Source organism: Odontesthes bonariensis, chromosome 23 (assembly GCF_027942865.1).
Source record: "Odontesthes bonariensis isolate fOdoBon6 chromosome 23, fOdoBon6.hap1, whole genome shotgun sequence".
NCBI lineage: Eukaryota > Metazoa > Chordata > Actinopteri > Atheriniformes > Atherinopsidae > Odontesthes > Odontesthes bonariensis.
The window spans coordinates 2917582-2939987 of NC_134528.1; the positions used below are offsets into that span (position 1 = coordinate 2917582).

General features: G+C 43.9%; 1 protein-coding gene across 2 annotated transcripts in view; it reads left to right on the forward strand.

Moving 5' to 3' along the window:
- The window catches only part of grid1b (glutamate receptor, ionotropic, delta 1b), a 664549-nt gene extending 649195 nt beyond the window's left edge, over nt 1-15354 (forward strand). The window contains exons 16-18 of one of the 2 annotated variants that reach the window (XM_075457865.1): nt 3205-3445; nt 7359-7497; nt 14785-15290. In XM_075457865.1, the coding sequence (XP_075313980.1) occupies nt 3205-3445; nt 7359-7497; nt 14785-15248 (844 nt within the window). In that variant the 3' untranslated portion in view covers nt 15249-15290. Of the gene's footprint in view, nt 1-3204; nt 3446-7358; nt 7498-14784 lie in introns of both variants that reach the window. The other variant, XM_075457866.1, reaches the window with a different exon arrangement.
- Nucleotides 15355-22406: the final 7052 nt, after the last annotated feature.

Genomic DNA, 22406 nt, shown 5'->3' on the forward strand with positions numbered 1-22406 from the left:
ATAAAGTCTGGTTTCATTTAACTCTACCAGCTGCATTTATCCTGCATTTATTCTACATTTATCTACATTTATTCTACATTTATTCTACATTTATCCTGCATTTATTCTACATTTATTCTACATTTATTCTGCATTTATTCTACATTTATCTGCATTTATTCTACATTTATTCTACATTTATCCTGCATTTATTCTACATTTATTCTACATTTATTCTACATTTATTCTACATTTATCCTGCATTTATTCTACATTTATTCTATATTTATTCTACATTTATTCTACATTTATTCTACATTTATTCTACATTTATCCTGCATTTATTCTACATTTATTCTACATTTATTCTACATTTATTCTACATTTATCCTGCATTTATTCTACATTTATTCTACATTTATTCTACATTTATTCTACATTTATCCTGCATTTATTCTACATTTATTCTACATTTATCCTGCATTTATTCTACATTTATTCTACATTTATTCTACATTTATTCTACATTTATCCTGCATTTATTCTACATTTATTCTACATTTATTCTACATTTATCCTGCATTTATTCTACATTTATTCTACATTTATTCTATATTTATTCTATATTTATTCTGCATTTATTCTACATTTATCCTGCATTTATTCTATATTTATTCTATATTTATTCTGCATTTATTCTACATTTATCTTCATTTATCTGCATTTATTCTACAGTTATCTGCATTTATTCTACATTTATTCTACATTTATTCTACATTTATCCTGTTTATTCTACATTTATTCTATATTTATTCTGCATTTATTCTACATTTATCTTCATTTATCTGCATTTATTCTACATTTATCTGCATTTATCCTGCATTTATTCTGCATTTATTCTACATTTATCTTCATTTATCTGCATTTATTCTGCATTTATTCTGCATGTATCCTGCATTTATCCTGCATTTATTCTGCATTTATTCTGCATTTATTCTACATTTATCCTGCATTTATTCTACATTTATCTGCATTTATCCTGCATTTATTCTGCATTTATCTGCATTTATTCTGCATTTATTCTGCATTTATTCTGCATGTATCCTGCATTTATTCTGCATTTATCTGCATTTATTTTGCATTTATTCTGCATTTATTCTGCATGTATCCTGCATTTATCTGCATTTATTCTACATTTATTCTGCATTTATCCTGCATTTATCCTGCATTTATCCTGCATTTATTTTGCATTTATTCTGCATTTATTCTGCATTTATTCTACATTTATTCTGCATTTATCCTGCATTTATCCTGCATTTATTTAGCATTTATTCTGCATTACTCTGCATTTATTCTACATTTATCTGCATTTATTCTACATTTATCTGCATTTATTCTGCATTTCTGCGGGGATGGCATATCACACGGTTGCTCACCTTTAACTCCCCCTGAAGCCACAGTTTGTCTTTTCTTGAGGAAAAACCAGCTGTGGTGCGGCGGCGTGCGCAGATACTCGCCTCCTTACCGTTGGGTTGATTCATATTCTGAGTCTGTAGGAAAAAGGAAAACAAACCAATCAAGCTGTCATTCTGAAAAGATGAATACAACAGTTATCACTGGCATTTAACCTCTGTAAATATAACTCCAGCAGTGATTTGTTGGCATTCAAACTGCTATTTAACTTCACTGTCATTTAAAAACGAGTTTAATTTTCTGAAAGAAAGCTACTGACAGAAACTTTGAGCAATTTTCCTCCTCCAAACTTCGCCAACAGCTCACATTCTCGGCCATTTTTGACCTCTTTCAACAATGAAATTACAGCCGTGATGAGGCAGGACTAAATTGCTTTGCACTGCTCAACTCTATTGTGGAACCGTCTTCACATTTAAATGCAGCTGTGACAACGTGCATCATGTGATGCTTTATCAAAGCTGGATCCAGCTGGACTTCTTCAGTATGTTATTGACCTTTCAGGTTTATTGATCACCTGTTTCGAGGCTGTAATCGTGATCGTTGCAGCGTGTTCTCTCGTCTCTTTTTAAATGTCTAATTACTTCTGTGAACAGAAAGCTCGCTGAGAGATGCTGGACATCATGGGGAGCAGATATTTTTAAAGTGAGAGGCTGGGGGGGGGGGGCTCCAAACGATTTTAGTTCCGAGGTGATGAAATATTACACTCGTTATCAGAAGAGTAACTTCAATCTCTGCGATTTGGTTGAAAGGCTCGGATTGTTCAGAACAGCCCGCTTACATCTAACAGCAAAAGAGCCACGATGAGCACGTACTGTTCGAGGTAGAATAACACAGTCGGGATCCAGATGAAAAGGTTTGAATGAACTTTATCTGAGGGGAAAACCCTGATTTAGCTGCTTCGGTGCCATAAACTCACAGTGAGCATTCAGCTGCGACATCATTCTGGAGTTTAGTTAAAAAGAAATAAGATAAACGTCCCTTTATCTGGCTCGGCTTTGTGCTATCAAAGCAGAACTCTGTGACCCTGAGAAGATGGTGGCTTTGTTCGAAACCGCATGCTTCTCCTACTACTCATACTAACTTTCTGAGTTAGTATGCGAGTTTGAGTAAGCGAGAAGTTCCCGGATGCATACTATATTCTCCTAAATGTTGGGTATGCATCATGAGGTTACTACTCATACTCAAACTACCCAAGATGCAACGTAACGTGACGTCGCCGATCGTCATTTCCTGTCAAAACGGCAGTTTCAAGCTAGCTACAACGAGGGTAGGTTCACTTCCTGTTTTCAAAACAAAAGCACCAATTGTATGGTAATGGCTTTCTCTATGATAAAAGGCAACGGGTATTTTATTTTGTGAAAATAACCGGAAGTGTGTTAGCTCACTGCGGCTAGCTTTAGTAGCGCCGAATTCGTGGGAACAAAATTGTAAACAGCCGGTATTTTGTCAGGTTTTCAACACGTTGGGGATCTAAACGACTACTTTCTCTCCTGAAAATGTTTCAAATGTTGCTAAAGTTTACAGAGTTTAGAGCTTAAGGGAAATCAGCTTCAGGCTGGCTGATTTTGGCTCGGGCAGGAGCGAAATGCATTGTGGGTAAACGCTTTGGTTACTGTCTGATCGATGAGTATGCAGTATGTAGTATGTAGTATGCAGTATGCAGTATGTAGTATAGAACACAGCCCAAGTCTCCCATCTCCTATCCTTGTTGTTCCGCTGTGCCTGACCTGTTTGCCTCGTCTCCTCCTTCAGGATCTTGGAGCTGCAGGAGAAGGGCGACCTGGACATCATGAAGCAGAAGTGGTGGCCCCGCACCGGCCGCTGCGACCTCAGCAGCCACGCCAGCGCCCACCCGGACGGCCGCTCCCTGAAGCTGCACAGCTTCGCCGGCATCTTCTGCATCCTGGCCGCCGGCCTGCTGCTGGCCTGCCTGGTGGCCGGGCTGGAGGCGTGGTGGAACAGCAACCGCTGCCGCCAGGAGCAGCCCAAAGAGGTGACCGAGCATAGGGCCCGGCGGACGGGCCAGCGGGGGGAGGACACTGCCACACTCTACTTTAAGGATCCAGCCGCAGACGCGAGCCCCGACTTAGTAGAGCTGCAGTACACCCAGCTGTAGGGGCGTCAGGTCAGAGGGAGGGGAGGCAGGACAGATGTGCTCCTCAGCAGCCCAGGCCACTGACTGAAATCAAATTTGGTCTCTTATTATTAAACCCCTCCATTCTTTATTTTATCCGTCCATCACTTCCCCCCCACTTACCCCCCAACTTCCAGACACCAGAGCTCATCCGTGTTTGTATCACACACCCTGTAAACCACATGCAGCATCACTCTGACTAACACTCATCACCACAGCTTCTCTTTTCCTCACCTTGGTGCTTAACCACTAGGCCTTACACGCGAACGGTGTTGAATTAGCTCAGCGAATGAGGATCTAACACCCAACGCGTCCCGCATGTTTCCCAACAAACCCACCACCCCCCACCCCCGCCGCCTGCACAGGGAGCAGCCGCTCAGCTTAACGATTCATTCCCACAGCGTAACCGCTCAAGTGCCCGGTTTGGAATTATCCTAATAAACTCCTTTTCAGTGGTGAAGCTTTGGGAATTTCCTGCACCGTGGGGCAGTGAAGTGGTAGAGATGGTAATTAGCAGGAGAGCACGAGATCGGGGTAACTGTGTCGAATGCTGCCTTAACACTTCAGGACAGCTTCCACCTCAGCGGGAGGCAAACAGAAGCCATTTGTCCCGTTAAACAGAACCTCAAACCGCAGTCACGCCGCAACGGTTTGTCCAACTCGCTGGCTTTTGTTTGTAAAACTGCCTCCTGAATGATGCCCACGCAGTTACCCCACCATTTATCACCACTTATGACAGACGAGACGAGCTAATGCTGACGCCATAACGGGGCTGAAAGAGGAAGAAAAGAATAATAATGCATCCTGATCAATGACGGCGATCGACCGTCTCCTGACACAAATAAGAGTCCCGGCTCTTAGTCTGGCATTACAGAGGTTACAATCCATCAAAAGCCCAGATGGCAGAGGACGGGTCCGTAGGCGATCGATCTCTTGACCACCGTTGGCACGTTTCGGGTAATTAGCAAAGCAGCCGAGTTTAAATCAAGCCAACTTGCTTCTTGTACAAACGTAATAAAGGCAGAAGCACGACCTCAATCATAAGTAACTGCTTGCAAATGAACTTTTAATCTTTCTCGTTCAAATATTTCATCGTATTTCACGGTTCAGGACCACGGACAGCACTAAAGAGGCGGGAAATATCCTGAGGCTCATTGGCAGCTACAGAAGACGCTAACTTAAAAATCTTAAAGTTTTTTGAGCAGCAGCTGCAGCTGTGAGACTTATTCTCGCTGTGAACGAGTCGAGACAACGTGTTGATAAGCAGAAGCTTCTTAAAGTCAAGGAAGGATCTTTTAACCGCTATGTTTCGAAGGCGCCGCATCGTTAAATCTCACGAATGGATAGCTCTGATGTCGGAGATCTGTTGTCTGAATGACTTAATTTCGTCAGATTCTGGGTATCAGACTGAAGAACGACGAGGCTGGCGCACCATGCACACAAACTTCCTGTTAGCATTCTAATGTCTTCTGTTAGCTAGCCGGCTACCAGCTATTTAACGGGTACGTCCAGTCTTCAGCTGTTTTGAGTGCCGGATCTGATTAGCAGTGGGACCAACGGTCCATCCAACCACTAAGATGGTTTCCTGGTCTGATAAGGACACAATTCCAAAGGTCTGGTCCTACCAGGGAAACGGCCTTGACTTTGAAAAGCAACTCATATGTTCTGGTGACGCCCTCCTCTGAGATAAAATAACACAAATGGAACAAAACTGTAGACTGCTTATCATAAACCTTTAAATACAACTGTGACAGAACCACCTTTAAGGGCCAATTTACACTGTGACTCTTTAGTAAATCCTGATATATATATAAAGTGTTTTGTCCCCACACAATGCAATACACACAGCAGCCTTCTTGTATCACATATAATTCAGGGGCTGTTACACTTTGAAGGTGTGAAATAAATGAGATAGTTGTCGAATGATTCCAGCAACAAGTCAGGAAACCTCTTGGATTTCAGAGATGGGAATCCAGCAGCATCACCGGCAGGTGGCGAACACCTTAAACAACACGGAACATAAAGCTGCGATTAAAAAAGAAAAAGGATTCGGACCACTTGGCATCAAACAGACCGCAGAGCAAACACTCCATCAGCCCGACGCTCCTCCGTCAGTCTGTAGCTGAAACAAAGCATCGTCTGTTCAGCAGCTACTCAGAGGAGGCTCGGTAGGCTTCACCTGCATCTGAATCCAACACAAAGAGAGAAATCTAACCTGTAATCAGCTTCAGTTTAAATCTTTTAGAAGCATCAACAAGCTGTAAACTGTAGATTAAATATGTATCAGAAACCTTTTCAGCGTCACGTCTGAATCGGCACCTTTCTGTAACATTTATAAACGGTGGTATCACAGCCAGTGACATTCAAACGTCTTGTAGCTCTTTAGATCCTGTTATAAATATGTAAATAAAATCTGTCTAAACGTTCCTCATCTATAGTTTTCTTTGCCATCATTGGATGCAGCACCCGAGTGTTTTCCTTTTTCTTTTTTTAATGTCTAAAAGAGTCCAATAAAGCTCTGAAATGCTCCCCGATAAAGATAAGTAAATAAGTCACTCACCTACTTACTTTGTTGACCTGATCTGCTCAAGCAGTTTGTTCCACTGTTTCGGCTGCAAATAAGTCTTCCACCCGGAGGATCTTAGTCTCCAAAAAGGTCAGATAGATAGGGTTAGATGTCACAAAGAGACTTTAAAATCAGTCGGAGTTTCCGGTTGATTCTAGAACATCCTGGGAGCTATAATTTACGAGATGTGCTCTCTGTTCTTTGTTCTTTCCAAGATGGCAGCCGAGGAGGTAAAGGCGTGTTAAATGGTCTTCTTGACTTTAAAAGACATCAAATAGGTTCTTTGTAGCAGATGACATGATCCGTTTAGGAACTAATTCCAGCGTGTCAGGATCAGGAGACTAACGAGTAAATACGGCAGTGTTTTAGTCTTAAAGGAAGCACGTAAAAGCAACATTAAAATCGGTCCAAAAACCGAGCCCTGAGGGACACCGTGTTCTACAGGATAGAAGCTTGACCCGTGGTTCTTCATCTGTGCCTCAGTACCAGCCCAGTATAGTCAGAGACTAACGGGTAAATACGGCAGTGTTTTAGTCTTAAAGGAAGCACATAAAATGGGTCCCTAAACCGAGCCCTGAGGGACACCTTGTTCTACAGGATAGAAGCTTGACCTGTTTTACCAGCCCAGTATAGTCAGAGACTAACGGGTAAATACGGCAGTGTTTTAGTCTTAAAGGAAGCACATAAAAAGCAACTTTGAAATGGGTCCCAGAACCGAGCCCTGAGGGACACCGTGTTCTACAGGATAGAAGCTTCACCCGTGGTACCAGCCCAGTATCCTGGCAGCCAACGCCAAACAGAAACCCTGGTGTTTGTCTCTGGGTCACACTGATCTGACACAGTGACCATCGGATAACCAGCCGTCGTTGACCTGTAGCGGACGCTGTCGTGTTACGGTAACCGCACGCTCGACTCAGACCGCGAGGCAGACTTCAGTCATGTGACAGGGGACGAGCTTTGACGTGGATCCATAAACTAAAGTGTGAGCAGGCGGTTCTGTACATGCACCCGGGTGTGTCGGCCTTGGGCAATCAGATCTGTCTCCAGCATCCTCGTCCATAAACTCCTGCCTGCTACTGTCACTGTGTCACGTCTTATTGCAAATTATATGTCAATGTGGACGCCCGTGTTATCTATCTCCTCTCCTTCTCTCCATCTATCCTTTTTTTTCTCTATTTACACTTGACTGTCTATGATCTCGTGCAGGTCACTAAGGATTACAGACTGGCAAGGGTTTCTGGTCCATTGACATATAATGACATTACAACTGCTTCATCGGAGGGGAGGAGGGACATTTGGACAGACAGAGAGAGAGGCTGGGATGAAGCAGAAGCTATTGATACAGGTCAGAATAGACCTCCTATACAACTATCCAAAACAAAACAGAACAAATTCAACACATCTGTGCCGCCACCAGGGTCCTTTTTGTCTTTTTAAAAAGGTTGATTTCTGCTTAAAGTCTAAAAGAAATGTGCCTCACACCTGATTAACTGAGTGTTCCTTTAAAACCAGGCTTGCATTGAGCTTTCTGTCATAGAATATTCTGCTCTCTCGTTAAAACTGCCGCCAATTTAAATGGAATTGATTCCAGACTCAATTAAAAACAGCCAGTTTTTTTTGCTGTAGACGGATTTGGGATTCTGCTCTTTGCAGATGACCTGATGACTGAACCTGGAGTCTCGAACACTGCACCCACACATCATTAGAAACCCTCCCAGCTCTTTCAGTGACTTTCTGTTTCTCCATCTTTAACTGTTGGGACACATTTTCAGGCATGTTAAACCCCCCCTCGACTGTTTCCTACACAGCTTTGTTGCGTGGTTGCACGTGCTGGAAAGCTACGATTCTTGTGATTTGAATCGCACGGCGCGTACAATCAGCAGCAGGATGGTCCCAACTAAACGTACAAATCCGAGGTCACTAACACCCAGAGGTGGGTAGAGCAGCCAAAAAATGTACTCAAGTAAAAGTACCGTTACTTCAGAATAATATGACTCAAGTAAAAGTAAAAAGTATTCATCCAAATAATTACTTGAGTAAGAGTAAAAAAGGTGAAAAAACTACTCAAGTACTGAGTAACTGTTGAGTAACGTCTGATTTATTTGTTAACACAAGCATTCAATCAGACAGACAAAAATACTAAAAAATCATCTTTAGGCCAATTAGAGTTCATCCAACTGATAAAATAAATTAAAATGAATTAATTAATTACAAAATAGCTTAAATTGAAATAATCCAGGTAAATTCAAGAACTTCAATAAAAAGTAAAAGAGACTTAGGAAATGTTTAAAACATATGTAACCCATATGTAACCTAAAAAACAAACATTCACCTATCCATGGGGGGAAAAACGAGTTTAGGAAACTTAGCGCTACATGTTTCCTCAAGTTAGATGTTGAGTTTCTGCTGAAATGTGCGTTTGTTTTGGTTGACACAGAAGACACATAATGTAGCTGCTGTTTCTCACTCTTTGTAAGGTAAACATGCTTTCAGTATGAGGCCTCGTCTGCGTCTTCATTTCCCACCGTTGGTTCTGACATTTTTCATCTGTTTCTTTCTTTGTTTGCTACGACTGCTAATGCTAAAGCTAACCCGTCCCGCCGCTGAGATTGAGTACGGTCACGTGACCAGACTGCACGGCTATGTCTGATTGGTGGAACACGGTCAGGTGGTAGAGCCTTTGGCGGAAGTCTCTCTCTCTGTCAGAATAAAACATTAAAATGAGGCGTACGCGGGGGGATAAAAATAATGAGGCGTAGAATACCAAAGAGGTAAGAAGAAAAGTAACCAGCTCATTGTAGCCTAATGTAGCGGAGTAAGAGGACAGTTTCTGCTGCACACATCTACTCAAGTAAAAGTAAAAAGTATAGAGATTTAAAACTACTCCTAGAAGTGTAATGTTTTCAAAAACTTACTCAACTAAATGTAACTCGTTACTACCCACCTCTGGTCATGAGTAAGACGAGGGTCGAGTTCAGGAAAACGTATGTTAGCATCTTTGTTAGTTTCTGACACTGAAACTAAAGGAGCTTCCACGACATAAGGACGTGCACGTCCCTCTTCTGCCCGTGCACACTGAGCCAGCTGTAACTGTGCTTCGGCTGGAGCTTGTTACGGCTTCAGGAAGTCATCTGAAGGCTTCTTCAGGGTGTTCAAACATCTGAAAGTTTAGCTTAGCTTTGAAAAGAGACCACAGCTCAGAAGTAGGTGTCAGTGACAGCTGCACGGCCCCCCAGTTTCCCCTCTGACTATTACCCAGAAACAAATTTTATTGGATGTTTTCAGAGCACCCTGACATTTCCTGATCAGCTTAAAAATCACCCCATAAAGGCCAGTGGCAGCTCAGTGAGGGGTGCATTCATCCAACAAGTTAGTTTCAGATGCTCCAAATGTCAGCGTGAACTGCATCTTTGGGAGCTGATTAGGATGCCTGTTGACCCGTTGAGATAACCCAGCTTTCCAGATGTTCTGCCACACAGAATCATCTGGAAAGACAAATCTCAACACGTGTCATCAGCGACTGACGCGGGAAGAATCCGTCTGCCTTAAAAGTGTCAACAGTCACCCAGAGACAGGCAGAACACATTGATTTGGCCTTAACTTCTGCACCTCTGCTGACAGAAAAAAGGCCACAATTCACTTTATCATCAGGTGCAGATTTAAATGTAGCTATGCTACAACTGTTAGCATGCTAACAGGCTAAATTAAGACAGTATCCAGCCTTTCAAAGCACTTTTCATGGTTGTTTGCTGTTCATTTGTGACTGCAGCTTCAGGTGCTTATAACCAGCATGCTAAACAAGCTGTATGTTCACATCATATATGATGATGCATTATTCCCACTGAAGCTTTTAAAACGTGTGTAAACCTGTTAGGCTACACTCAGTGGGGTCACATGGCACTGAAAGGATCGGATTATTGGCTAAATTACAATCAGACTGAGTTATTAAGTGCATGTAGACACCTTAATCTGACTAAGAACTGGATCGGATCGGATTCAGACCCCGAGATAACTGGGTTGAAAGTCACTCTAAACCTGCTTGTAGACGCTGAAGCACGTGGTGAATCAGACTTTGCGTTCTGCGCATGCTCCAGATGTTTTCCCGGGGTCGTGACCCGGAAGTCAAAGGAGACGATATTCCTGTTGTTGTCGCCGTCAGAAAGAAACAAACAACGCGATGGAGAATGCTCCGTTGGGCATCGAGTTTGTGCAACAAGCAGCTCATCACAGACCAAATGTAGAGGGACGTAGCTTCATCTGGCTCTGCGTTCTCCATCTTTCTCCAATGCCTGAGTTTGTTGTTGTTGTTGGTGGTGAAGAGGTCAACAGGAAGTGGCTCTATTAGCAACAGCTGGAATGGGTACAGCGCCACCTATCATATCGGGGTATGACACGCTTTGTGCCTCTGATCCCATTCATTCACCGCCATATATCCAAGGAGAATTACCCTTAATAACTCAGTCTGATTGTAATTTAGCCAATAATCTGATCCTTTCAGGGCCATGTGACCCCACTGAGTGACTCGCTGAAACGTGTAAAAATGTCAGCATGGTTCCAGTCTGTCGCCACTTTAATTTAAGTTGTTTAGCCACTCAACACAGCGGGATCAGACGCCGTCCTGGGGATGAAATGATTTTCATCTCCAGCTTAAAATCCTGGGACGAGAACAGAAGTTTCAGTTAAGTGAGCCACATTTTCCACCAAAAAGTACTCAAAGGTTTTTCTAAATCTCGAGCGAAAGTGTTAAAAACCACCCAGATGTGTGCATCTCCCCTGAAAACATTCGTCAGTCTTCTGCCAAGTCGTCTAAAATTTAAACGTGTGGACATAAAAAAACCGATGAAGGGGACCAGCGCTGCAACCTGCTCCCCAAAAGTCCAGATTCTCCTGTCCAGGAGCCTTTCAGAAGCCTTTAACCCACAGAAAGGTTCCTGGATGGGTGACGTATACCCGCTTCATTTTCTATCGATGCCTCCTGAACCGTAATTCCTGCGGTAAAGACTTCCAAAACAAAGCAGAAACAATCAGAAACTCTTCTAATCGCTCTTCAGCTAAACCCCCCCCCGACAGTTGCAGTATTTGAAAAGTAACAGGAGGTGGAATGATTGAAAATGCCCCCCCCAGCTGGGAGCACTTATTAAAAGGAGTTGTTTGTTTTCCAAATGAATGGAAGCCGCTTTCTTCCTCTCCTCTTACCTCAGCCGGTCCGTCTCTACGACTGGTTGAGGTTTAATCCCACGAAGATTTATTTATTTAGGCAAGCTGCCCAAAACAGGTTTTAATGAGGTGCCAGCCTGCTGAAACAATAACCGGCATTGAGACGGTTTAATTGGCTCACAGAGCGGCTCTTTGAGGCTGAAGAGGGATCATCCGAACCCGCTCAGGCCTGCTGAATGAACTGCAGTCTGAGATTTAAACAGAAGCCACCGACAGACGTTCAGCATCAGCAGCTCTGCACCGAGCTGTTATGGATACGCTTCACACTCCATCTCTGCCTCACAGGAACTGCTGCCTGGACAGCAGTTTTCTGCATTTAGGAATCTTAAGTAATCTTGGTGCATAGGTGGGATTTAAAGGGATAGTTCGCCTCTTTTGACATGAAGCTGTGTAACATCCCATATCAGCAGCATCATTTATGAACATCTTCTTACCCCCTGCTGCGTCCTGTGAGCAGAGTTCCAGCCTCGTTTTGGTGTTGATGAAGGTAGTCCGGCTAGTTGGCTGGGGTTTAAAAAATAAAGCGTTTTGCTTCTCAGAACAATATGCGTTCAACAGAGTAATACATTTGCATCACAAAATGGTTCTCCAGGAAAAAGTCAGAGCTCACAATCTCTTGGCCCTATTTTCTCTCCCTTCGTATCACTGCCTGCTGCCGCCTGCCGACAGCCGCACCTGTTACGGTGTTTGCTGCTCGGTCTGCACAGCAGGCAGTGATACAAAGGGAGAGAAAATAGGGCCAAGAGATTGTGAGCTCTGACTTTTTCCTGGAGAACCATTTTGTGATGCAAATGTATTACTCTGTTGAACGCATATTGTTTTGAGAAGCAAAACGCTTTATTTTTTAAATCCCAGCCAACTAGCCGGACTACCTTCATCAACACCAAAACGAGGCTGGAACTCTGCTCACAGGACGCAGCAGGGGGTAAGAAGATGTTCATTAATGATGTTGCTGATATGGGATGTCATACAGCTTCATGTCAAAAGAGGCGAACTATCCCTTTAAGCTCCCAACAAACAGCTACTAATGCAGAAGAAGAAGAAGAAGAAGAACCTTGATATCAGTTTGCACCCATTGATTGTATACGAAAGATGCTCCAGGTCTGAAAACTTAAGCCAATGTCAAAGCCTGCATTCATGCTAATGGCCAGCAGGGGGCATCGACTCCTGATCGGGTTAGAATTTTAAAAGTGTCCACAAGTCTGAAAAAATACCTCACTTCTCCATTAACTCACTCCATCAACAGACGTTTTCCTGATGGAGTCGATGGATTCCTGACGTCAGCTGCTGGCTTTTAACAGAGTTTAACAGACGGACATATGCTTCAAATAGGCTTCAAACGTTGCTACATCCTTTTTTCCACGCAGTCTATGTTTACAATGCAGCCAGACTATGCAGCAAATGTCCAAAAAAGCTAAAAAAAACAACACTTTTGTACACGGTGCCTTGGGTAAAATGCCTCTCTGGGCTGGACGCAGACCTGAAGCCTAAAGGTGCAGTACCACCGACGACCACTAGAGACTCCAGACAGGGTGTTTATTTCAAATACGTCCAAATAAAGGCGTCGACTTCTCTCATGAAGTAAGAAGTCATTATTTGCGCCTTCTGATCTGTGCACAGCTGAAAAATTAGACCTGAGCAGTTCGTATTGTTGTCCTAAAGTAGACTCGTGGCTCTAAAAAGTCCAACACGACTGCATCCAGCTGTTAAGCTGCGCCTGTAGCAGCTGCCCGTGCCGTTAGTCTCAGGTTGTGTTCGAAACCGCATACTACATACTACATACTACATACTGCATACTCATCGATCAGACAGTATGCAGAGCGTTTACCCACAATGCATTGCGCTCCTGCCCGAGCTGAAATCAGCCGGCCTGAAGCTGATTTCCCTTAAGCTCTAAACTCTGTAAACTTTAGCAACATTTGAAACATTTTCAGGTGAGAAAGTAGTCGTTTAGATCCCCAACGTGTTGAAAACCTGACAAAATACCGGCTGTTTACAATTTTGTTCGCACGAATTCGGCGCTACTACAGCTAGCCGCAGTGAGCAACGCACTTCCAGTTATTTTCACAAAATAAAATACCCGTTGCCTTCTATCATAGGGAAAGCCATTACCATACAATTGGTGCTTTTGTTTTGAAAACAGGAAGTGAACCTACCCTCGTTGTAGCTAGCTTGAAACTGCCGTTTTGACAGGAAATGACGATCGGCGACGTCACGTTACGTTGCATCTTGGGTAGTTTGAGTATGAGTAGTAACCTCATGATGCATACCCAACATTTAGGAGAATCTAGTATGCATCCAGGAACTTCTGGCTTACTCAAACTCACATACTAACTCAAACAGTTAGTATGAGTAGTAGGAGAAGTAGGAGAAGTATGCGGTTTGGAACACAGCCTCAATGATGGCAATGGGTTTGACCACTTGCAGGGTCGGGGGGGGGGGGCTTGCATGCCTTTCGGTGTCTCTAAAACGAGCCTGGACACTGAAACACTGATGCACAACATGACTGAACATGTGTGTGTTGTATTAATACGCAGTGTAAATGTGTCACATGCATTGTTACTGTGATGAGTTACTGTGACTAATATCTCTGTGCCTGAGCCCAGTGCTGGAGCCAAGCCGTGCTCCGTTCAGGGACACTTCAGGCGTTTGTTGTGAGGAGAATGGTTGCTTCAAACACACACAGACGTGAAGAGAATCTGGACTCAGACCCAGAACCTCGCTTAAGATGCGAGTCACGCCTTCCGTCTCTCTCTTTGTCCTTTACCTTCCTGCGACCCAGTGTACCGAAGCAGACCTGCGGTTCAACAAGGAAACACTCGAGTGTCTATTAATGCCTAACAAGTATGCATGGCTGCAATCAGCAGGAGATGCAGCGTCAGCCAATGTTTGATTAAATTGTTCTGATAGGGAACCGGGTGTGTGATGCTCCCGCAGAGCGTCCCGGCTCCAAGGGCGGCGAGGACTCCGCAGAGGAGAAGGGAAAGCCTGTAAAAACATAGTTTCAGCTGAATAATTCATCCGATTCAACCTCTAACTTCTTAAAGATTCGCCGTGTTTCAGGCAAACCGAAGCAACCAGACAGCTCGACAACAAACCGCAGTCGGTTTGGCTCCAGGATTGTTTTTCTCCAGACATCAAACATTTAGCACCGACCGGCCAAGTTTGATTTCAAAGTGCACACGCAGATTGGTTTCTGTGGCCTCAGTTCCCACTGGGCTCCTCAAAAATGAGAACCAGCCCATCAGCTGGGCCGTCTAAAACAAAAAGAAAAGCAGATTAAGAATGCATGGAGCACCAGCAGACCTGAAACAGTCTGAGAAACCGGCCCGTCGCCAATCTCAGCCTCTGTGTCCCTCCTCCTCTCCCTCCCCTTTCTCCCTCTATCTCCCCCCCCCCACTCCTCCTCTTATAGGACAAGGAGGTGAACCTGGAACAGGTGCATCGTCGTATGAACAGTCTTTTGGACGAGGACTTGGCCCACAAGCAGATCCCCGGCCCCTCTATCGAGATCTCTGCGCTGGACATCGGCAGCATGCAGCCCAGCCAGGCCTCTCTGGGCCCGGGGCCGGAGTCCGTGCGGGACTACCCGCCCTCGGGCCTCGCTGTGACCACCTTCCTGCCCGGGGAGGGGGCGCCACCTCCTCTTCCCCACCCTCACCATGGGGGGACCCTAGGCAGGACGCTGCCCCTGTCCCAGGGCCCTGGCAGCGCCACGTTGCCCCCGCACCACCCGCTCAGCAGCACCAGCCTCAGCGGCACCATGCAGTGCAAACACAGGGCTCCCAACGGGGGGCTCTTCCGGCAGAGCCCTGGCAAGACACCCATGCCAATGTCCTACCAGGCAGTCTCCGCAGGACCCATACCCGAAGCCATTGAGGCCACCCACAGTACATCCATATAGTGTCAGGAGTGGGGGAGGGGGGCAAACTGCACCTGAGAGCAGCTACTCTCTGGGTGTCGGTGTGGGCGGGTTGTGCAGCTGTGGAGAGGGAAAAAACACAAAATGTACAAAGTAAAAAGATTTTGTATTTCACCATCTGATCAGAAAAGATGTTTAGAAAAAACAAAAAAAACACACACAAACACACAAAGAAAAAGATGGGAGGGGGGGGGTGTAATTTTTCTCTTGTAAATATGTGTAAATACCAAGAGAACGAAGTGAGGTCAAAGTGTATTTTGAATATTCTCAATTTTTTGAAGTTGAGTTATTAAAAACAAACAAAAAAGAGATAAAAAAAATATATCTATATAAATAAATATATCTATACATTGATGAAAAAGTTATGACTGTTTGAATGGCTTTGTAAATTTTGTTCAATTAAAAACAATGACGCGAAATTCATTGTGATTGTTTTCTAAGTGCCGAAATTTAACGATGTCTCTCCACAACTCATCAGTGTAAAAGACTACCCATGATGCACCGCTGTAGGGACGCTTTAGCGTTGGACACCAACTGTTATGCACTTCTGTACCAACTGTATACAGTATATCTTCAGAAAATAATCACTTGATTTCCCCATTTGTATTGAATATGAAATAGACATTGTTGTTTTTTTTCCAGGTTAAAGTCTACATTTGTTTTCTTACGTTGACTGTAAATGTGTTTGTTCAACACTTTTTGGGAGCGGGTTTTTATCCAGTTACTGTTTTACACCGAGCTGAGTGGATTGTTTTTATAGCAGCTTTTATTTTGGCAGAACGAGCAGGAAGGACAAGCTCTCAGGCTGCGACCACACGACTCTGAGCGCCGGTTCTGATGCAGTGAGATGTTGGGTCCCAGCCGGTTCTGATGCAGTGAGATGGTTCCAATAAAGTTCTTTGGTTGCCACGGTTTCCTATAGAGTTCTTTGGTCGCCATGGTTCCAATGAAGTTTTTTGGACGCCATGGTTCCAATAGAGTTCTTTGGTTGCCATGGTTCCAATAGAGTTCTTTGGTTGCCATGGTTCCAATAGAGTTCTTTTGTTGCCACGGTTCCTGTAAAGTTCTTTGGTTGCCATGGTTCCTGTAAAGTTCTTTGGTTGCCATGGTTCCAGTAAAGTTATTTGGTTGCCATGGTTCCTGTAAAGTTCTTTGGTTGCCATGGTTCCAATAAAGTTCTTTGGTTGCCATGGTTCCAATAAAGTTTTTTGGGCGCCATGGTTCCAATAAAGTTCTTTGGTTGCCATGGTTCCAGTAAAGTTATTTGGTCGCCATGGTTCCAATGGAGTTCTTTGGTTGCCATGGTTCCAATAGAGTTCTTTTGTTGCCATGGTTCCAATAGAGTTCTTTGGTTGCCATGGTTCCAGTAAAGTTATTTGGTTGCCATGGTTCCTGTAAAGTTCTTTGGTTGCCATGGTTCCTGTAAAGTTCTTTGGTTGCCATGGTTCCAGTAAAGTTATTTGGTTGCCATGGTTCCTGTAAAGTTCTTTGGTTGCCATGGTTCCAATAAAGTTCTTTGGTCGCCATGGTTCCAATAAAGTTCTTTGGTTGCCATGGTTCCAATAAAGTTCTTTGGTTGCCATGGTTCCAGTAAAGTTATTTGGTTGCCATGGTTCCAATAGAGTTCTTTGGTTGCCATGGTTCCAATAGAGTTCTTTGGTTGCCATGGTTCCAATAGAGTTCTTTGGTTGCCATGGTTCCAGTAAAGTTATTTGGTTGCCATGGTTCCTGTAAAGTTCTTTGGTTGCCATGGTTCCAGTAAAGTTATTTGGTTGCCATGGTTCCTGTAAAGTTCTTTGGTTGCCATGGTTCCAGTAAAGTTATTTGGTTGCCATGGTTCCTGTAAAGTTCTTTGGTTGCCATGGTTCCAATAAAGTTCTTTGGTCGCCATGGTTCCGATAAAGTTCTTTGGTCGCCATGGTTCCGATAAAGTTCTTTGGTTGCCATGGTTCCAGTAAAGTTATTTGGTCGCCATGGTTCCAATGGAGTTCTTTGGTTGCCATGGTTCCAATAGAGTTCTTTTGTTGCCATGGTTCCAATAGAGTTCTTTGGTTGCCATGGTTCCAGTAAAGTTATTTGGTTGCCATGGTTCCTGTAAAGTTCTTTGGTTGCCATGGTTCCTGTAAAGTTCTTTGGTTGCCATGGTTCCAGTAAAGTTATTTGGTTGCCATGGTTCCTGTAAAGTTCTTTGGTTGCCATGGTTCCAATAAAGTTCTTTGGTCGCCATGGTTCCGATAAAGTTCTTTGGTCGCCATGGTTCCGATAAAGTTCTTTGGTTGCCATGGTTCCAATAAAGTTCTTTGGTCGCCATGGTTCCGATAAAGTTCTTTGGTCGCCATGGTTCCGATAAAGTTCTTTGGTTGCCATGGTTCCAGTAAAGTTATTTGGTCGCCATGGTTCCAATGGAGTTCTTTGGTTGCCATGGTTCCAATAGAGTTCTTTTGTTGCCATGGTTCCAATAGAGTTCTTTGGTTGCCATGGTTCCAGTAAAGTTATTTGGTTGCCATGGTTCCTGTAAAGTTCTTTGGTTGCCATGGTTCCTGTAAAGTTCTTTGGTTGCCATGGTTCCAGTAAAGTTATTTGGTTGCCATGGTTCCTGTAAAGTTCTTTGGTTGCCATGGTTCCAATAAAGTTCTTTGGTTGCCATGGTTCCAATAAAGTTCTTTGGTCGCCATGGTTCCAATAAAGTTCTTTGGTTGCGATGGTTCCAATAAAGTTCTTTGGTTGCCATGGTTCCAGTAAAGTTATTTGGTTGCCATGGTTCCAATAGAGTTCTTTGGTTGCCATGGTTCCAATAGAGTTCTTTGGTTGCCATGGTTCCAATAGAGTTCTTTGGTTGCCATGGTTCCAGTAAAGTTATTTGGTTGCCATGGTTCCTGTAAAGTTCTTTGGTTGCCATGGTTCCAGTAAAGTTATTTGGTTGCCATGGTTCCTGTAAAGTTCTTTGGTTGCCATGGTTCCAGTAAAGTTATTTGGTTGCCATGGTTCCTGTAAAGTTCTTTGGTTGCCATGGTTCCAATAAAGTTCTTTGGTCGCCATGGTTCCGATAAAGTTCTTTGGTCGCCATGGTTCCGATAAAGTTCTTTGGTCGCCATGGTTCCGATAAAGTTCTTTGGTCGCCATGGTTCCAATAAGAGGACCGAGGCTGGTGCCGTCAGTCACATGATGCTCAGTAAGGATCCAGATGTTCCAGCAGCAGCTGGTGTGATCGCAGCCTGAGACGTTCTGACCTGCTTTGTTTTATTTAACCAGGAGAAGGAAGTCTTGTTGAAAAGCTATCAGCTGTATAGATGTCGTTGATTTTTTTCTACCAGAGAATTTAATGTCACTTGTATACAGGTTTTATTCCTCTTGCAAAGCAGAGCAGTTATTCTAATCGGGAGGGCCTCATAATCTCCACGAGTCGTCCCTGATGGGACCCATTATCACCTGCAGGGATGACGGAGGGCGTCATTATCCAAAGTGCAATCAGAGGCTCGTGATGGTGCCGTACCCCAAATGGAGGAAATCTGACCATGTTTTCTGAGCACTAGATGTTTTTCTCTTTAGAACACTGTATAATGAGCCTTTATGGGAAGACAACTCACACTTTCAACCCTCCCTGCTGTCATAAGTGCAATTAATGTGCATTTATGGGCCTAACGAGTTTCGGATTCATTCCAGCTTTTTGGAAACACGCTGATCCCACACGGCAGCGTTTTCAGGACATTGACAGACGGATAGCGGACAGAAGCAGACCAGCTGGCCTTTGACGGGTTTCCATCCTTCCATTCTTCTGTGGAAAGAGAAGAAGTAAAAGAGACTTTGATTTGTCAGAACGCAGGGCTTGGTTTGGGAAAGTCATCTTGGAGATGGACACGTGTTCGTTGCTAAAATGTGAGCGTAAAGCAGCTCGGTGTGCTTTGATTCTGTGGTATCTGTTCCATGTTGTGTTCATGTGCTTAATGTGTGGACGGGTTACAGTCAGCAGGTCAGTGATGACCCTGCTTCTTTGTGATTCTGTCGTGTGGTGTTTCCCTCAAAGCCAAATGTTCCTTTAGCTCAATCCGAGGCCCAGTTTGTGGATATAAAGCCCTGTCACACAAAGGTTTTTGGGCTTTCATCCAGCATCAGAGGGTCAGGAACAAACCAGCCAACATGTCACGATGTCAACGACCCGACGCAGCAGCTTCTTGTTTTCCCCTGTTTGTTGGGTTGTTAAGGTTAAAATAACTCCACATGACACAGAACACACCGAACCACAGGGTGACAGATGGAGAGCTGTGCTCACAAATGGGACCAATCCGAGCTGAGGTTGAAGTCTGTGTAAAGCAAAAAAAAAACAACGAGCTAACATGTAGCATTTCCTCGTCGTTAACTCTGAAATTGACATGTTTTTCAACCCATGAAACGCCAAGTTTCAGTGGCATTTCTCTGCATCCACACGTGTTCGTTTCCCCACAAACTGTCCCAGATGAGTCGGAGGGAACGCTGGTCTGAGACTCGTGCTGCACAACGTTTTCTGCTGAGCTCCCACTCAATTCTCTCAGCTTCTGCAAAGCTTTCACACACAAACCGTCGAGTTTTACAGGTTTTCTGCTCAGATCGCCCTTCTGTTTCAGTAGTTCTTCAGCTTAACTTCAGTAAACTACAGATTTATTTAAATTAGGGCTGGGCAACGATTAAAATGTTTAATCTAATTAATCACATGATTTCCCTGATTAATCACGATTAATCGCATTTGTACGCAGAATCCAAAAATGAATCCAAAAGTAGCGTATAGCTTTTAGCATTTAGCTTTATTTTAAATGTGCTGCCATATGAATGAAAGTGCCATAACATTTGTTGTGCAAACACACTTTTAACATCAGCATCTTTCTGTAGTTTTTATGTAGAAGCCTCGCTCCACTGTCTGTTTCCTTGAATGACTTGCTGCTATCAGTTGTGTGTTTTGCCTTTAAGTGATATTTTAGACTGGAACTACTACGCTGAGAAGACAATTCAACTTGGCAGTGTTTACAGATGACTTTGGTTCTGTCGACTCCGCCGTCTGGAAGAACTTTAACATGAAAATGGCCGAGTAAAAGTTCCGTACCCTTCTCCATGTTTGGTGGATCCGCCGATTACTTTCTTTTCCTGTTCCACAGCAGACAGCAGCAGACTTTTACAGAATAAAAGCCTGTGAGCAACAGACTTTTACAGAATAAAAGCCTGTGAGCAGCAGACTTTTACAGAATAAAAGCCTGTGAGCAGCAGGGTTGAGAAGGCGCCCCATGTACAAGAGGCTTTAAGGGCGGATTATAGTTCTGCGTCTATCGTCTTGACGTGTTGCTTTGCTCTGGTCGCGAACCACTTTTCATGTTATGGTTCTGCAACCTCGGTCTGGAATTTCTCGGGACGCACAGCAGTTTCCCCTCGCGAGAATTTCGGTGGGCGGTGACGAGAACTTCGGTGGCGCCGGCGGAAGTGTTTATCTTTCAAAAAAAGTGTATGCAAGATATGGATCTGGAGTTGCTCGACATCGAAGAAGAACAGCTTCTGTTATTGGAGTTGGCGAAAATGCAAAGGAGGAAGCCACACAGACAACCGGAAAGGCACACCGAGGACCAATCACAGCCGCTTTTGTCTGCGCACTTCCGTTGGTGGTCTGCGTGCGTCTGTCGCGTAGTCAGGATTTTTCTGAGGTGCACGACAACGCACGCAGAGCCTCTGCGTGGGGGAGTGGTCAAGATTTTGACGCTCGCAGAGGCTCTGCGTCCGAGCGTCAGAGGCTTTGCGCCTGAAGCATAAATCAGGCTTTAGTCCTCGCTGCACCAGTGCTGCGTGTCGTTCCCCCTCTCTCTGCCCCCTGCTTCCTGTCTCTCTGAACTTTCCTACCCATTAAAGGCACAAAAGCCCTAAAAAAAAATTGTTTTTAATTAAAAAATTAAAAAAATAAAATAAAACCTGCGTTAATGCGCGATAAATTTTTTATTGGCGTTAAATAATTAATGCATTAACGCGATAATAACGAGTTGCCCAGCCCTAATTTAAACAGAATTCATATTTCTACAGATGCTGCGTTTGATAACAGCTGGAAAGTGATTTCACATCAAAGCTATTTGGTTTGTTCAAACGGACTCGTTCGTTTGTTCTGGTGTCAAACAGCTGATCCTTTAAAAAGGATAAATAATGCTTTACATGGACTTTAACTTCAGTTAAAACCCGATGTTGGTCAGTCGTGCTGCAGCCTGCTCACACGTCACCAGTTCTTCTTCTTCTTTTTTTTTTTTAATCCAAAGTGTTGTAAAAGAAAAGTTACATGTGTGGATTCAACATGTGTTTTATCTGGTTACATTTGTACTGATCGGATCATCGTGGACTTTTAAGATCTGTTAGATCAGGGGATCTGGTCACGTGTGTCGCTGCGTGTGAACGGATCAGCAGAAGAAGAGCGGCGCTCCCGTCCACACAGACTCTACATGGATGTTTTCTGTGTCAGTGGTTGATCTTGTGCTCCAACTTGCTTTTTCACACTGTGACCCGACAGAGAGAGGACCCTGAGGTTGTGATTGGTCAGCAGACAGGAAGTGAGCAGGGCGCCCTCACGGGTCCCCTTTATGTTAAACTCCAGCGCCCGTCAGGAGACGACAACATGAACTGTCACGCTCCATCTGAGGGAAACCCTTATTTTATTTATGAATATGCTGCTTGGAGTTTCTTAATCTTTAATAAAGAAATATGGTTTACAAATTTCTGAAATGTTTCTGATTTCACTGCTGTGAGGTCACAGTTTTACGCTCAAACTTCAGAATAAAACACACAATCGTGCTCAGTTTTCTGTCATAAAAACACAGAGAAGAGCACGAGTCCTCACGAGTCCTCACGAGTCCCAGGAGTGAGACCTTTCTGCCTCTGACAACGATGAGACGGATCTGAGAGCGCGTGCATGATGTCATATCGTTTCCTAACAGCAGACGCTGTGGTTTCAGAGTGAGCTCACAGGGCATTAAAGCAGATAAATCAGTGAAAATCAACTCCCACCTGCTTCGTGTCATTTTAATTTGGGCCCATAGGGGTCGCCGTTTATGCAACTTAGTCAGGTTTGTCTGAGCCAGAAACTTTGAAAACCTTTAGAAAGCAAAGAGCAGTTTAAC